The sequence below is a fragment of the Marmota monax genome, unplaced genomic scaffold (genome assembly GCF_021218885.2).
Source record: "Marmota monax isolate L192 unplaced genomic scaffold, Marmota_monax_Labrador192_F-V1.1 WCK01_AAM20220418_F8-fsc00126, whole genome shotgun sequence".
NCBI lineage: Eukaryota > Metazoa > Chordata > Mammalia > Rodentia > Sciuridae > Marmota > Marmota monax.
Window position 1 is genome coordinate 3,966,430 of NW_026695245.1, and position 17,146 is coordinate 3,983,575.

The following is a 17,146-nucleotide window of genomic DNA, read 5'->3' on the forward strand; positions in this document are numbered from 1 at the left end:
TAGCCCCTTTATCAAATATAAGAAAGTTGTACTTTTGTGGGTTGGTTTCTGTGTCCTCTATTCTGTACCATTGGTCCACCTGTCTGTTTTGGTACCAGTACCACGCTGTTTTTGTTACTATTGCTCTGTAGTACAGTTTGAAATCTGGTATGGCTATACCTCCAGATTCACACTTCCTACTTAGAATTGCTTTTGCTATTCTGGGTCTTTTGTTTTTCCATATGAATTTCATGATTGCTTTATCTATTTCTACAAGAAATGCCGTTTGGATTTTGATTGGCATCGCATTAAACCTGTAGAGAACTTTGGGTAATATTGCCATTTTGATGATGTTAGTTCTGCCTATCCATGAATAGGGTACATTTTTCCATCTTCTAAGATCTTCTTCTATCTCTCTCTTTAGGGTTCTGTAGTTTTCATTATATAAATCTTTCACCTCTTTTGTTAGGTTGATTCCCAAGTATCTTATTTTCTTTGAGGATATTGTGAATGGAGTGGTTTTCCTCATTTCCATTTCAGAAGTTTTGTTGCTGATATACAGGAATGCCTTTGATTTATGCGTGTTGATTTTATATCCTGCCACTTTGCTGAATTCATTTATTAACTCTAGCAGTTTTTTTGTAGACTCTTTTGGGTCTGTTAAATATATTATCATGTCATCCGCAAACAGTGATAATTTAAGTTCTTCTTTTCCTATTTTTATGCCTTTAATTTCTTTTGTCTGTCTAATTGCTCTGGCTAGTATTTCAAGAACTAAATTGAATAGAAGTGGTGATAGAGGGCATCCCTGTCTTGTTCCAGATTTTAGAAAGGCTTTATTTTAGAAAAAAAAATCAAATTTGCTTTGTTGTAATAAAACTCTATTAACGTGACTATATTTCTCAAATCATATCTTGTCTAGAAGATAAGATATTTTCAATACTTAGCCAATGAGGCGACCCAAGAAAGTAAGACTTAAGGAAGAATATGTTTTACAGAGGAGAGTGTGATCAACCATGTGGAATGCTACTAGTTAAGTGAGATGAGAACAAAATAATTTTTATTGGATTTGGTAACTCAAATCCAAAAAAAACCAATGATGACCTTAAAAAAACAAGTATGGGGTGGAAGTGTAGCTTGGTGGTAAATCACTTGTCTAGCATGCACAGGCCCTGGGGTTGATTCCTAGCACAGAAGAAGAAGGAGAAGGAAAAGGAAAGGAAAAGCAGGTATCCATATCCATTGTCTAGACTTAGGGGAAGGAAGGAAGTTAATCGTATGTATGTATGTATGTATGTATGTATGTATGTATTTATTTATGGCTATGTTAGGGATCAAGCCCAGGGCCTTGAGCATGCTAAACACAACGACTGAGCTACACTCCCAGCCTAAAGTTGTATCTTTATGTGATTCCTTATAGTAAATAACTCCAGGTAGATCATTATTTGCATAAAATGATTAAAAGTTTGCAGGAAAACATGAAATAATTTTTATAACCCTGAAAACTAATAAAATAGTAAGGGTATCTAGAACACACATGATAGATCAACAGGCTAATTCTTAATACAAATATTTTAAAATATTTTAAAAAGAAAATAATCTAATACAAAATAAAAGGCACAGAAAAAGAAAGAAAATCACAATACATAAGAAAATAGTCTTGAGCTGGGGCTATGGCTCAGTGGTAGAGCGCTTGCCTGGCATGTGTGAGGCACTGGGTTTCATTCTCAGCACCACATATAAATAAATTATTAAAATAAAGGTCCATCAACAAGTTTAAAAAAGAGTCTTATTCTCATTTACAATTAAATACAAACAAAGGCATTCTAACATTTTTTAAAATAAAAAATAAAATTGGGCTGGGGTATTGCTTAGTGATAGAGGCTTGCCTAGCATGCACAAGGCCCTGGGTTCAACACTCATTACAAAAAAAAAAAAAAAGAGAGAGAGAACAAGTCACAGATTTACAAGTAACAGATTTTATGTTTCACCTATTTGAATAGCAAAGTGTTGTGAAGTGGGTAGGGAATCAGGCACTTGCATATGTTGTTGGCAAATGTATAAACTTCAGTCTCTTTGGAAGCAATTTGATAGTAATCAAAATTTAAATTTACATTTCCTTTGATACAATATAAAAATACTCCCAACACTATTTTTGCAGATTATTGCAAATACTTAGGTACAAAGCTGTTCATTGCATCATTGTTTCTTACAGCAAGTATCAAACTCTATGTCTAATAGGAGATTTATTAAGTGAATTGTATAATGGATCAAAATGAATATTTCAACCTTCCTCTTCCATCTGCCTGTTAAACATAATTTTGTCTTGGGTCAACTTTTCCCTCTCTCCCTGAAAGGAAAATAAATGTTCAACAGCTTTTAGACTTTTGTGATGGAGTATCATGAGAAAAGTGGAAGGCACAGACAGATGCAAGGCTCTGTGGAATCCAGAGAAGCTCAGGAATGTGAGAAAGTGTAGAAAAAGAAAAGGTAAATTTATGGGTTATTACTAGAACCACACAAACCTTCACATGTGCCAGAAATCCAAGTACAGAAAATAAGTTGTTTTGAAACACTTGTTAGTTGGCAATCTGAATTTTATTGACTTCAATGTTATTCTGCAACTGGCCCATAAAAGTTTAACTTCAGATGTTTCGTACACATGTAATAAAATCCTATACAGCTATTAAAAGTAGTGAGTTACAAAAGTATATTGATGGGTTGGGATTGTAGCTCAGTGGTGGAGCACTTGCTTAGCATGTGTGTGAGGTACTGGGTTCGATTCTCAGCACCACATGTAAATAAATAAATAAAATAAAGGTCCATCAACAACTAAAAATACATATTAAAAAAAGTATATTGCTAAAATGCAAGATGAAAACCGTGTGCAATATGTACCCATTATTTTAAAAGTCTGTTTATTATATTCACATATAGATTTTTAACTACATAGAATTATTCTAAAGGATGTTTTTTCACATTTATAAAAATGCATATGTCTAACAATTATATTTTCCTTCTTGTTTTGTCCTTTATTCTGAGATCAACATTTAATGGTACTTATAAAGGTAGTGATACTGAATATTCTTTAACCTATTAAGTCACAAGTTTTCAACTCTGCAAACATAATAAATATTCAAATACTATTTCAGTTACCAGTATATTTGTTGCTCAATTTAAGTTTTTATAGATGTTGCATATTTGGAATGATGAGTCAAAATGGGTTAAGCAAACAAGTTTCTTTTAGGATCTCAACCATGTCAAAAAATTTTTCATAAAAGGTGAAAAGTACACCACAATAACATGAATTATCCATCAAAGGAATTATAAGTGATTTTTTTGTTGTCCCAAATTGTGTATTTTTCATTTTCCACCATGAGTGTAGATTATATTATCAACCAAACAAAAAATACCACACACCTGTTTTTCCTAGATATATGATATTTTATTTTAAAATATTTCCTGGGATTTTGAACATTGTTTGAAGATGTATAATAGATTGAGGCCCGGGGGAGGCGAGGGGGTGTCTCTCAGATGTTTTTGTTACTGTTTTAGTGAATGGTGGACATAATTTGTGGAGTATCAAAGTTCCTACCCAGTCTAGAAATGTGTTTTCTGGAACTTGAAATTGCCTTTACCTAAGTCAATTATTTAGTAAAGGCGGTTTTCTTTTGTTTTCATGAGTAGTTTACTAAAAGTGGAAGGGTAATTAACCCACCAGAATCTAGAGAATACAGTTAGCAGGAAGTTGTGAACCTATTGTACAATGGAAACACAAGGAGAGTTTGCTAAAACATGAATGGCTCCCCCCCAAAAAACTTGAGAATTTGCATTTCTACCAAGTTTTCAGGTAATGCAGCTGTGGTGGTCTTGTGACCACCCTTTGAGACTCCTTGCATGAAAGCATATTTATCATCATACTTATATTTCATAAGTATTTATATATTTTATAGCATACTTACATTTTATCATCAGTAGAACCACCCACCAGAAGCCAGTATCTGGGGATTGGGAGAGCAATGAGCTGGATGAGAGCCAGGAGGTCCTCATGGAAGATCTAGGCCTAAAGGTCCAGAGGAAATCTCTACAGTTTCACTGCCAGGCCAGCCAGTTGGACATCTCAACTGGAGAGATGGTAATTGAAATAGTGCTTTGAAGGGTAAGGATGGGAAGGTCACCTTTATCATGCTACCTACATAGAGTTTGGTCATTGCTACACATGATAATTTTTTCACTGTAAATGGACTTCCACTATTGGGAAAGAGATCCTTACTTCCATTTTAACTTCAAAATAGTAATGATTGATGCATTTTAGTGGTCTAAATAATTGAAGTTGGAGAGAAAATGGTAACAGAGAAACTCATGCAATAAAAATAAGTGCTGAACAAAAAATATATAATGAGGGCATGGCTCAAAAACAAAGGTTCCTTTTTTGTGTATGTGTTGCTTGACTTCACCTAGAACTTAGAATACACTCTGGTCTTCCCCTCAGAATCATTCTCTGCATTTTCTCTCCCATTGGTTTACTGCGAGGCGAGGCTCCGCCAGCAGGTGGTGCGGTTCCAGCACTTTCCCAAACGTGGTCTGCGAGCACAGTAAACAAATAGATTGGCTGAGGCGCACCACCCTGAACCGCGCTCCGCCCCCTGCGCTCTAGGATCACAACACCATCAGGCCACAGCGTCACCGCCCGAGCTTTGCTAGATGGTTCCCAGGCACGAATTCCTTTTGGGTAACTGGGTTCGGGAGAAGAACTGCTCAGTTTTGGGGGCCGAGATAAACATATACTGCACTGAGGAATGGGGTCTTCATTGGGAAAACTGTCTCCAGGTATTCGCTTTTGCTAAAACCTCGCCACCCTCTCCAATTCAGGAGGAAAATAAGGGTGACGGAAAGGAAACAAAGCATCAAAGCCAGATACTGTTGACACGATTCTAGAAATATCCTCCCAGACTGGATTCCAAAAGCTCAGTTGCCCAGGTCCGGGAGTCCTCAACCCAACGTTGCGCATTCAGAGGCCGCAGGATGAGAAAGACTGTACCGGACCTAGGAGACGTCTCCCGCTGTCGTGGCACTGTCAGAGCCCGACCCCGCCCCGGACCCCCAAGCCACGCCCCTCTAGGCCCTGCCCCTGAGCGCGCTGGGGGCGGTAGCAGCACCTCCCAGTAAGGGAGGAGCCGACGACGCCTCTTTCCTTCCTGACCTGCGCGCGCTGCCTGCAGCCGCCCGCGCCTGCTCCCTCCCTAGTCAGGCGCCGGTCCTGAAACAACCCCGGGAAGTGAAGGAGCATCCCGGCGCTCTGCGGAGCGATCCTAGCAGACGTGCGCAGCCCCGCGTGGCCGCAGCATGAGCGCGCGCGGTCCAGCCCTGTGCTTCTTCCTGCTGCTGCTCTGTCCTGCGCAGGTGAGCGGCGGTCGGCGACCCCGGCGCACTGTAGGGGACGTGGCCGGGCCGCGAGTCCCCAGGCAGAGCAGCGAGTTTGGCGGACGCTCCCCCGAGGCGGGAGACCCAGGACGTGGGAGACTAGGGGGCGCGGACCGGCTGGGCCTAGGGAACTTGGTCTGTGGGTGCAGTCCCCGGAGGCTCCCCCACGTCTCCTGGCTCCAGCCACACTCTTCCCTGTGATCTGGAGGAGGGTGGCAGCTGGGGGCTTGCTTGCTTGACCTATTTAGAGCTCATTTCAACTGTGGTCTTCTAGTTTCTCCATTTAAGATATGGGATCAGAGGGAAGGGGGGACGGGAACGGTGGGTGAAGAGGGATCGAGACTTAATCTTTTTTTCTAATTCTATATACACATGAACTCTGTGTAAATTTGTTTAGAAGATCCAGCCACTTTATTTCCTTTTCTCTCCTGAGAATGGAAGTGTAAGGGAAGGTGAAGAATGGAAATTCATGAAGCACCAAATTGAAAACGAACTTGAGTACTTTATATAATATAGTCAGCTTGATCTTCTAAGGGGTGCAGCTTGCTACTTATCACCTCCTCTTTAACATTTCAGGAAATTGAGGCCCAGAAGTGGGTAGTTGAATTTCCCCTTGTCACAATTAGCTAGTGACAGAGTGGTCCTGGAACTGTGTCCTGACTCCCTGGGTCGACTTCTACTTGGTTTAGTAGCCTTGGGCATTGGCCCCTCCCTGCTGTTTGTGTGTCTACAGTTTTCTCTTTTAAAACCATGGGGAATGGGGGAAATACCTAAGGATGTGGGTGTTAATGAAATCAGATCAGGATGAAAGAGTGACCCTCTGGGAATTCTGTGCCCACTAACTCTCCTCAAATAGGTGGGTCATTAGCTAATGGAGTGGTGAATCTGTGGGGAGAGCAGATTAAGGGGTTCTGTGAAAAATCTGTTCTTTAAACTTCTGTGTAGTGCTCAGAAGGGGATAGGTGATGCTGATCAGTAAGGGCCCAAGAGCCTGGAAAGGAGCCTCTTCCTCCAGAAGTGTGTAAGTGTGCAATCCCCAGCTCTGTGGGCTTGTGGAAGAGCCCACATCTAATATCAGGGTATCAGGATGAATCCAAAGATGGCTGGTTGGGGAGAAAAGCATATGAAAACAGATTTCAGAGGAACAGTTTGGGATAGGGTTGAGGTTCAGGAGTTAGATCAGTCACCAGCTCTGTGGCTTTAGGCATTTTACTCTCAGGCCCTAAAATCTTCTAAAGATAAATAATACCTTATAGAGTTATTGGAATTATTAAATGCCAAAATATTTGGAGAGATCTCATCACTATGCCTAAACCCTGTAAAAGCTCAGGAAACAGCAATTTCTCAATAGCCCTAGAGAAAATACAGCTACTCAGTTTCCATAGATCAGAACCTAATCAGCATGTTTCACATTATTAAGTAGCTTTAATTTATCTCTACATCCTTTTGTTTGTTTATTTTCTGGGTTTGGTTTTTATTTGTTTGTTTGTTTGGTTGGTTAGTTGGTGGGTTTTGGTTATCTTGGTACTAGGGATTGAGCCCAGGGGTGCTTCACCACTGAGCCACATCCCCAAATCTTTTTATTTTTTATTTTGAAACAGGGTCTCACTAAATTGCTTAGGGCCTGACTAAATTGGCTTCAAACTTGGGATCCTCCTGCTTCAGCCTCCAGAGCCACTGGGATTATAGGCATACACCCAGGTCTGCAGTCCTTTTACCTCAAGGCTAATAGCCCTGATGGGTGCCTCCACTCTAGGGCAATTGGAATAGATCAAAGATTGTGAATCTCTTGCAAAATTCCTGGAAGCCTTTTCAAGGTCTGTAGATCTTAACAAAAAAACACTCCTATTGCTATTTTTAAATTTAACTCCCTCCAGTCTAGAAATTTTCACTGCACCTGACAGATGGGGGAAAGCCTGGAAGCTAGACAGATTGGGGGAGAGGGTATCTGCTTTTAGAAATCATACCAATGATAACCACTCATCAGGTTTCCATCAGAGCACTAATCAGCTTCTCTTGGAATTACACTAATTATTCTTTGTAAGGTTTGAAATACATTTCAAGGCAATTTTTGCTTTTCTTAATTTTTACTATTTATAAATGATGAAATAACATTACTAGACCAAATGATTTTAAAACATTGTGGTTACCCAAATAATGCAAGCACTTTTGAGAAATAGTATGTATCTCTCCTGAGTGTAATTTAAAAAAAAAAATTTTTTAGTTATAGATGGACACGATATCTTTATTTCGTTTATTTATTTTTATGTGGTGCTGAGGATCGAACCCAGTGCCTCACCTATGCGAGGCAAGCGCTCTGCCACTGAGCCACAACCTCAGCCCCTGAGTGTAATTTTTAATAAGCTTTTTCTTGAGGGTCTTTAAACTCAAGTGAGGGCTGAGAGAAATTAAGCATTGAAGTGACCTTTCCTGAAGAGAGATGGAATGGGTTCCTCTTTAGACCTGGAGTGGGATGGAACAACCATTTGAAATTGAAGTGAGTGTGGGTCGTCTTGCGCAGTCTCCCCCAGTCCTTGACTATTGGGGTGATTAGAAGTCTTATTAGCCTAAGTCATCAAGGGGAAAAAAGAATTTTTTTTTTTTTAAAGAAATTTTAGCAAGTGGGTAGAGAGAAAAGGATTTGCTGAATGGGTCTTTGTATTTCTCCATGTTTGTTCTATGACTCAGAACAAAGAATCCCTCTGATCATGAAGACAGTATGATCTCTCTCTCCTGGGTAACCCTTCCTCAGCCTTCCCTTCTGAAAGGGATGCAGTGTTTTACGCACAGCATATTACTTACTGGGAAGCCTGGATTAGGCCATCTCTAATCTGATCTCAGATCTCCGGTGCTCCTTTCCACTTGTCACCCACAGCTCTGTGAAGGGCATCAGTTCTCCAATAAGATTAAACTGTTAGCTATCAGAATTCTGCCCCAGTCAGTGTGCTACATGATCCACGATGTTTGCATCCTGTTCTGCAGCTAGGATACCTTCTCTCTAAAGTTCTTGGCCATCAGAATTGAATTTGCAATTGGTTTCCGGTGATCGAAGTGATCAACTGGATAGGCAGCTTTTCCTTTGCCTTGAGCTTCCTTGGAACATTTGCTTTGGCAATTAAAAAAAAAGAATCAGAAGAAGAAGTAAAAAACTCTCTGATGCACTTGTATTGTTGAGAGGATTTGAGAGATGCTTTAAAATTTTATTCTTCATCTTGTTACTGTCTCTTCCTTTGAGGAACTCTGATTTCCTTTAGGGGCTCTGGGTACAATATAGGATGAAAAAAAAAATGAAAGAATTACCCATTTGGAAAGTAGTCCATATACTTTAAGATGCTGTGTTTTAATGTTATTTGTTGTCCCTTTCTTGTTCATAGTTAATGAGGGGAAAAGCAGGGATAAAAAAAATTATAAAGGGAAGTCCTGAAATAAGGATGAGGCCCAAAGGAGTTCATTTTTAAGTTCTGTTTTGAAGAGTAAATTGACATATACCAGGCGGACAAGAGGAAACAGAGGAAAATGGGGGAAGCAGTACCTAGAAATGATTCATGTTTGAGGAAATGCTGATTACCCTGATTTGATCATTATATGTTATCAAAGTATTACTGTGCTCCATAAATATATACCAATATTATGGAAAAAAAAAACCCTAAACTTAAAAAAAAATTTTAAAGAAAATGAGGGGAAGTTACTTCATTGCTCATTAAAAATCATCGAACACTTGAAAAGGGTGAATTTTATGGTATCTTAATCATCTTCATAAACCTGTTAAAAATTGGCAGGGAGTCTATTCTAGATTACAGAAAATTGAAGACAAAAAATAGCTACCTAATTTTTGCATAGTGCTCCATTGCTGTCACATGTTCTTACTTTGTCTCACACAACTCCTTTAAGATATTATGGCTGTTTTTCTTGTTTTGTAGATACAGTGGACATTAAAGCTCAAATCTGTGCCAAGGTTACATGACTCGTAAATGGCAGACTAAGAGCCTGACCTATTGTCTTCTGACTTCTGTTCTCTGATTTATTCAAATTCAGAATATTGCTACCTGATTACTTATGTTTAACAAGCTAAATTGAATGGCTATTCAGCATTGTTTCATTTGGCCAATAAAGCATCTCATTCAAGACCTATGCCCATCTCCAGTTTGGCTTCTTCCAGTAATTGGTAATAAACTAGAGATGGAATTAGCCTGCTGGTCTGACCCATGGCCCTGTTGCCACATTGTGTGAACATTCCATAAAAATCTGCACAGACCATATACTGACACCCACTTTTTGTTTTGGTACTATGGCTTTTGGGTTATTTTTGGAATTTGGGGTTGCTAGAGCTCAGAAGTGTCTAATAGCAATTAGTAGTATGACATTGGATAAATTACTTAAATACCAAACTAAAGGGATTATATGTAAAAGGAAGACTTGGACAAGCTGAACCTAACTCTAGAAACGTGACTGAAACGTCTATAGACAGGCAAGTCTGGTGCAGACAGATTAACCTTTGTTATATGGATATGTTCATGCCAGATTGGCCATTAAACAGTTATCAGAGACTTCCATCAATAGAAGTCAAACCAGCCTGGCCTCCACCTCAAAGGTCCTGCCTATTTGTTTGGTCTGCTTTCCTGACTCCAAAGAAAATAGCAGCCAGTGTAATCTCTGGGCAGAATTCTCCATTCCACTCCTTCCACCCATCATCCTGCCTTGTCCTGACTGGCCAGGTCTGTGTCCCTGCTCCCTAGAGAGGCAGTGGGCAGTGGAGTTAACTAGCAGTCACCTTCCTTCCTTCCCTTCCAGGAGCTTGAGCTGGGTGTGTCCCCAGGTTCTGCCATTGGCTTTACCTATCCAGGAGAGCAGCAGTAGTAGCAGGAGGGACCCAGCCCCGCCCTCTTAATTGTGGTGGAATGGTTGGATGCTGACCTGGGGCAGAGGGATGCCAGTGGTACTGAGGAAGTGAGTCACTACTTGACAGGTACTTAATGAGACGTGAATTATAGTCATCATTTCTGCAAGTGAACAAGTTCATGAAGAACGAACACCTGTGTAGGATCATGGTAGATTGGACAGCCTGTCTCTGGTCCATTTTCAAATTCTAAGGCTACATCAGAGCCCAACCTAGATTGGAGTCTGAACAGTGAAATGAGCAAGGGGAGTGGGGGAGGATGAGGGAGATGGGTGGAGAACACTTAACTGAGCTTTGAAAATCATGTCTCATCATCATATGAGCCATATGACCTCAGAGTATCCTCTCTGAGCCTTAGTTTTCTTGCCTATAAAATACTCCTACTCTGTTGTTGAGAAATAAATGAGACAAGGGGCTGGGGTTGTGGCTCAGTGGTAGAGTGCTTGCCTAATGTGTGCAGGGCCCTGGGTTCGATCCTCAGCACTACATAAAAATAAATAAAACAAAGGTATTGTGTCCAACTACAACTAAAAAAAAAGAAAAAAGAAAGAAATGAGACAATAAGTAGGAAATCACTTAACTCTGTGCCTGGCTTGCAGTTGGGTTTCACTCATTGTTTGGATGTGAGTAAGGCTGCAGTAAAATTTTACTAAAGGCAGCCTGGAATATTAGCGTCTCTACTAGTGTTCAGAGCTTTTTCATGTGATAATGCATGCTCATGGAGCACCTATTAGAATTGGGTTTAACAATGGCTTTAGTTGCTGACAAATGGCAGAAGAGGCTTTTTATTTTTTTAACCTTTCCTGAACTGTCCTTCTGACTGTTAAAGAGGCTTTCCTGTCCAGTCATATACCTAGTAATTAAACCCTGGAGCATGTTGTGAAATGTCCACATGAGCTAACCTTTAAAAGTAGAGACTCTCTAGCCTTGTAATGCCCAGATTCTGAGTCGATACCAAAATGACCAGCAGTTCTAACTTCTGAACTTCTTATATAAGCCAGTTGAATTCCCTCAACTCACTGCAAGTTTGGTGGTTTCTGAATCCATGAACATCAGCTACAACATTACAGGAAATTTCAAAGGAATATTACACCTGAGATTTGCCCTTTATGATTTTGTGGCCTCACAGGGAAGCTAAGACAAAAACAAGAAAATACTGTTGTGATTCTCACAAATATAAATTCTGCTTGATCCCAGCACAGGAGCCAGAAAACTGGCCTAGATTGAGCCTGTTTTTGTGAGTAAAGTTTTATTGGGACGCACCCACACCCACTCATTTACCTCTTGTCTGTAGTTGCATTTGAGCTTTGAACTCCAAGGGTTGAGTATTTGCCACAGAGACCTTAAGGCTCCCGGGCCTCAGCTCCTTATTGTTTGGCTCTCTAAAGTAATGTTTATCGGCAGAAATGGGCACACCAGAACTCTGGCAGAGAACATCTGTGTTCCCCCGACAGGAAGATGAGGGCAGATGCTCTGTGCTCCAGGCTCTCAGCCCAGTGCTGCTTCTGTTCAAGGACAGCCTTGCTTTACTTTGGGAACACCAGATTAGGACCAGGTGCAAGGAGTCAGAGTGGAGGAAATGAGCCTTGGGAGAGGCTCCTAAGAAGGCATAATTAGGGAGGGCGTTCCAGGATGGGTAAGAATGAAACCTGTGGAGGAAACAATGGGTAGGCTTGTTTTTCTGGGGTTGGGGATAAGGACTGGAGTTTGGCCTTCGCATCTGGATAAGTACAGTTCAGACAGAGCAAAAGCCAATCTGGGAGGTAGTAGAGATTTATTTGTTTATTATTATTTTTTTGTATGTCCCCACACTTGTATATGTTTCGATGTGTATATTTATTTATGTTTACCTGTAGGGAGAAATTAAATTAGGTCTTCTGCTAGGAAGACCTAACTCTAATAAATTAGCACTAGTTAAATCTGAGGGGTAGGGTGAGGGGACAGAGGATTTTCAGTGTTATTCTACATACACCTGTGATGTGTGGATATTTATGATGAATGTATATTTATTTGTAAATAAAGTCTGCTACTTATAAAAATATTTTAGGACTTGGCAAAAATTTTTAAATGCTTAAGTAAGGTAATTCTAATGGCTATAAAGAGCCCTTTAAGATTACATGACCACAAGATGAACTGGGAAGAATAATTATTCTTTGGACTGAAACCTGACTATGGTTTGAATGTGTTCCCCAAAATGTGTTGGAAACAATCCCCAGTGCAGCACTGTTAAGGCTCTGGGCCTTTAAAAGAATTAGGTCACTAGGGTTCTGCCTCTTGAGTACATTAATGCCATTATTGCAGGCATGGGTTATCATGAGAGGGTTCCAAACAAATTGAGGGGTTCAGCTTCCTTCCCTCTTGAGTGCCCTCTGTTGCCCTTTGCTTTCCACCGTGTGGAATGATGCAGCAGGAAGGTCGTCATCAAATGCAGCCCCTGGATCTTGAACTTCCAAGCCTTCAAAACTATGAGCCAAATAAATTTGTTTCTTTAAAGTTACCTAGTTTCAAATATTCTCTTACAATAACAGAAAACAGACTAAGAAATATGTGTAATAAGAATTGTAATGCACTCCGCTGTCATATATAAATAAAAAAAGGAAAAAGAAAGACCCTCCTGGTACATAAACCAAGCTCTAACAAGACTGGGTATGTGCTATGACACTCAAGCCCATAGTTCTTCATCTTATTTAATCTGACAGCTTTTTCTCTTTTAACCTCAGAATGGTAATTGAGAATGTGGGTACTGCAGTTCTTGCCACTGGGCTTTCCTTTATTTTTTAAATACCTTTATTTTATTTATCCATTTTTATGTGGTGCTGAGGATGGAACCTAATGCCTCACACATGCTAGGCAAGCGCTCTACCACTAAGCCACAACCCCAGCCTTGGGCTTTCCTTTTATATGGTGAAGGACATCTGAGCACATGGTTCTTTTGATGTGTGTTCTGTAAAATACACATAATATAAAATTTCCATTTTTAACCCTGTTTAGTGATGCAGAGTATATCACGTTATGTGTAGCTATCACTGCCATCCATCTCCGGAAGTCAGTTCACATGTTAAGTAAATGCACATTTTGGCTATGGTACTCAAATGTTGGTGGATTTTATTTCAATGTTAGACATGATACTTCCTTCCCCATGAGAATATTATTGGATGTAAAATCAGGGTTCTTGTATCATAGTGAATCCAGCTTTAAGTTTGGAAATTAGATGCTTCATTTAAAAAGGAAGTATGTGCACTGTACAAACTTTGTTTGCCCAGTATACCTTAATCTTAGTGTTAGCATGTGCTGCTATGAGAGTCCTAAGGGATCTTAAGGTATATCCACACTGTTTGTCAATAAAATCCAAACTTCCCGCCACACTGGTGATTTCAAGACTGAAAGACCAATTGCTTGGATGCCAACTAGAATCTTCATGGGTCACTGAGATGAGCATGTCCCAGCCCTGTCTGCCCAGATCCACCATGGAGAGTCTGTTTCTGGAGCCAGAATGCTCTTGTTTGAAACCTGATTTGGCCACTACCTGTGTGATATTAGAGAAGTTCTTAGTGTTTCAGTGCTCCATCCATTATAGCATCTCCCACATCAAACAATTGTTAGGATTCATTGGGCTGATATAAAACAGTGTCCAGAACATAGTGAGCACCTTGTCAGTACTTTGGGGTCCACTGACTTAGGGCTTGCTATAGGCAGAATGGCTTTGTGAGAAGTAAACCGAAGAGTTTATTCAAGCCCAAATTTCCTGGACCCAAAAATACTTCAGATATTTTATTCTGTTCAGATCTTTGGAACCTTAGTAAAGAGGTTCCAGACAGTTGGAAGACATTATGTCTTTACATTTAATTGTAACTTGCCTTGTAGTTTACTAAGTACTTGTTATATACACATGTATGATCTCTCATCGACATGCTAAACCTCTGAGATAATTAGAGATAATGAACTTCATTACACAGGTAGGGGAATTTCTATTCAGTGTGGTTTTAAGTAATCTGCCCCAGATGAGGTCCCATGTGGCATGAAGTTTATTGACCAGATCATTAGTTCTTTGGATCAGAACCTAGAGCTGCTGATCGCATGCCTCCTGATCACTCCATGCCTTCCCCTTCCCTCTTCCACCAGATGGGTAAAAACAGCACTTTGCTTCAAAATAAATGACATAAAAGATGATCTTGGTAAAAAGGAAGCTAAACAGCATTGGGTCATCTTGATTTGCCTTTGTAGCACTAAGTGCTGAGGAAGGGAAACTTAGGCTCCAGACCCCCATTCTGTTTGCCATGCTGGGACTGGATTTGTTGACTAGGTTCCTGTTTTTTACTAAAATTTGTGGGAGGTCATAGATTTGGACTGGGCACCTATACTAGGCCCAGTAAACCAAAGCAATCTAGAGTTTAATTGCAGTTCTGGTTGGTTATAGGCGGTCCTCAAACCAGTTAACTAATTAAGCAGTAACCATTTGACTGGTTGGTAAAGCAGTAGCAGATTGTTTCACTTGGGTTTTTCCATAAATGTGTCTGATCACATTGTTTGTTGGTGTTCCCAGAACCTGCTCCTGTTCTGGGAGCTGCCAAGATGTGTTGAATTGGTTTGGTTTTGTCCTCTGCCCAAATAAACTCTCCTAGATTCAATTGGTCTAAGGAATTTTCCTTTTAACCCTGTCACTTCTGCTCCTGTGGTTGACCAATTGAATGGCCCTGACCTGAGACCTGTTTGGCCAGCCACTCAGTTGAGAATTCCCTGAGGTCTTGGGAGGGATCCCTTGTATTTAAATTGTATGTAATTATCAACAGTTCATTCCATCTTTGTCATCAGCTTTCGCTTTTTCAAGCTTTGGTTAGATAGGCAGTGATCTTTTATTGGAAACCTAGAATTGCAACACTTTCTTTAGATTCTCTAGGTTTTTGAGGATAACAATTGGGGAACTTTTATATAAAAATGTCTGTGGAATTATGCAACTTCGTGACAAAGGATTGGTACAGGAGCTTCGTTGAAGGCTCACCACTTCCTCATTTGTATAATTTCCGTCCCTGTGGCCCAACATATGACTTTTAATGAGTCAAGCAGAGGGATAAGTGGTAAGTGGTAATTTTTATTTTAGAATATCTGAAGGTTGAATTGAGTGGACAGCTCAATTATATTGACTCCTTGGATTCCCCCAAACATGCACACCCCTACCTCCTGCTTGTTTGTTTTTTGTTTTTGGTTTTCTTTTTTCCCCTCTGATGTTTCAGGGACTGTTCTGGGATTCTGTCTTGACACTGGGGACCAGCAGACTCACTTAGCTTGTTGCATGTGGGTAGGTCATGTGCCGCTGTCACTGGAGGGAACTGGTGCTGTTGCTTCTATTGAGATCTTTTTAAATGAGTTTCTCCCAGGCATTTTCGGGACTGTAGTTTTGCTTCTTGGTCTCATTTTTCACTAAGGGACAGACAGTTACAAGCCAGTGGCTCTGGCTCGCTGGGCCCTCTGTGACTGTCTGAGTTCATTATAATACCAAGAGTCAGGTTGCTTTGGGCAGTGTCCTTGGAACAGGGTGCTGATTCATTCTAAACCCTCCCCACTTATGAATTTTCTGACAGCCTTGTGACTCTCACATGGGGAATATGAGTGACTCTTGAGAAATCTTTTTGCAAGAGATTTAAAAAAAATTTTTTTTTAAGAGTGCTTAGGTGATTTTCCTTGGAGTTAGCAGGTGCATTCCTTGCTTTCTACTTAAATCTGAAGGATATAATTTTTCATTCTTGCTCCTCCTCTTGCTCATTGATGTTTATGGTTTTGTTCTTCAGATTATTTATGGAGTACTTATTAATTAACCTAAATATATGTGGGAAATATCCTTCATTCTTAGTAGTTCCTTGTGCAGATGTGGTCCCAGGTGCTAACTTATCCTGTGATTCTTAGTGATTTTTATAGAGAACTATAACTTCTCTTAAATAAGCAGAAAGTTGAAATCATATAAATAATTTCCATGACCTACTTTATTGACTTGACAAATCTATTTGAGGCATTTGGTCTATTTATTTTTTATTTTTTTGTAGTTGTAAATGGACAGAATGCCTTTATTTGTGTATGGTGCTAAGGATCGAACCCAGTGCCTTGCACATGCTAGGCAAGCGAGCACTCTGCCACTGGTCTACAACCTCAGCCCCCCATTTGGTCTATTTCTATTACTGTTTCTCAAAATGTTTAATAAGTGCCCCTTGCTGTCACTTCCTTTTGCAGGTAGTATCGAAAGGTTCTGTAATAGTGTTTGAATGAGCACTTTTTATTGTTGAAATATGTTTTCCATTAGACCTCATTTACACCTAGTCTTGTGTTAATTTCTATAGGTGTTTTTACAGTCCTGTGTTTGGTATGGAGAGTGTGGAATTGCATCTGGAGATAAGAGATACAATTGCAGATATTCTGGGCCACCAAAACCACTGCCAAAAGATGGGTATGACTTAGTGCAGGTAAGTTCCTTGTTAGCCGTACAAAGTGCTGATCACAAGATCCTCTGTAATTAAACCTTGCGGCACAGTGTGGGTAGAGGTGAAATTAATAGGCCTAAATCTTATCCCAGATTCTAACCTGTAATGCACAGTGTAGAGAAGATAAGCTAACTACAGAGGTTTAATTTTTCAGGCACCGACTCTCTACCTCTCATAGTTTCCCAATAGCAGGTTACTATTTAGAGACTGACCTTAGTCCTCAAATGTTACTCTTTGAAACTTCTGCAAAATATATTAGAACTTGACTTTTTGGTTCCTAGATCCCAGGACTTGAACAGACTGCCACTAAGAAGCTCTGACTTCCTCTTTCCCTGTGTATTTTAGTGATTTCTCTGTATTCCCCTGAGCATGTGAA

General features: G+C 40.1%; 1 protein-coding gene across 2 annotated transcripts in view; it reads left to right on the forward strand.

The window, feature by feature from the left end:
* The first annotated feature begins 5,181 nt into the window (after positions 1-5,181).
* The window catches only part of Npc1 (NPC intracellular cholesterol transporter 1), a 51,330-nt gene continuing 39,365 nt past the window's right edge, over positions 5,182-17,146 (forward strand). For both annotated transcript variants that reach the window (XM_046433683.2, XM_046433693.2), the window contains exons 1-2: positions 5,182-5,382; positions 16,630-16,752. In XM_046433683.2, coding sequence (XP_046289639.1) covers positions 5,326-5,382; positions 16,630-16,752 — 180 coding nt within the window. In that variant the 5' untranslated portion in view covers positions 5,182-5,325. The remainder of the gene's footprint in view (positions 5,383-16,629; positions 16,753-17,146) is intronic.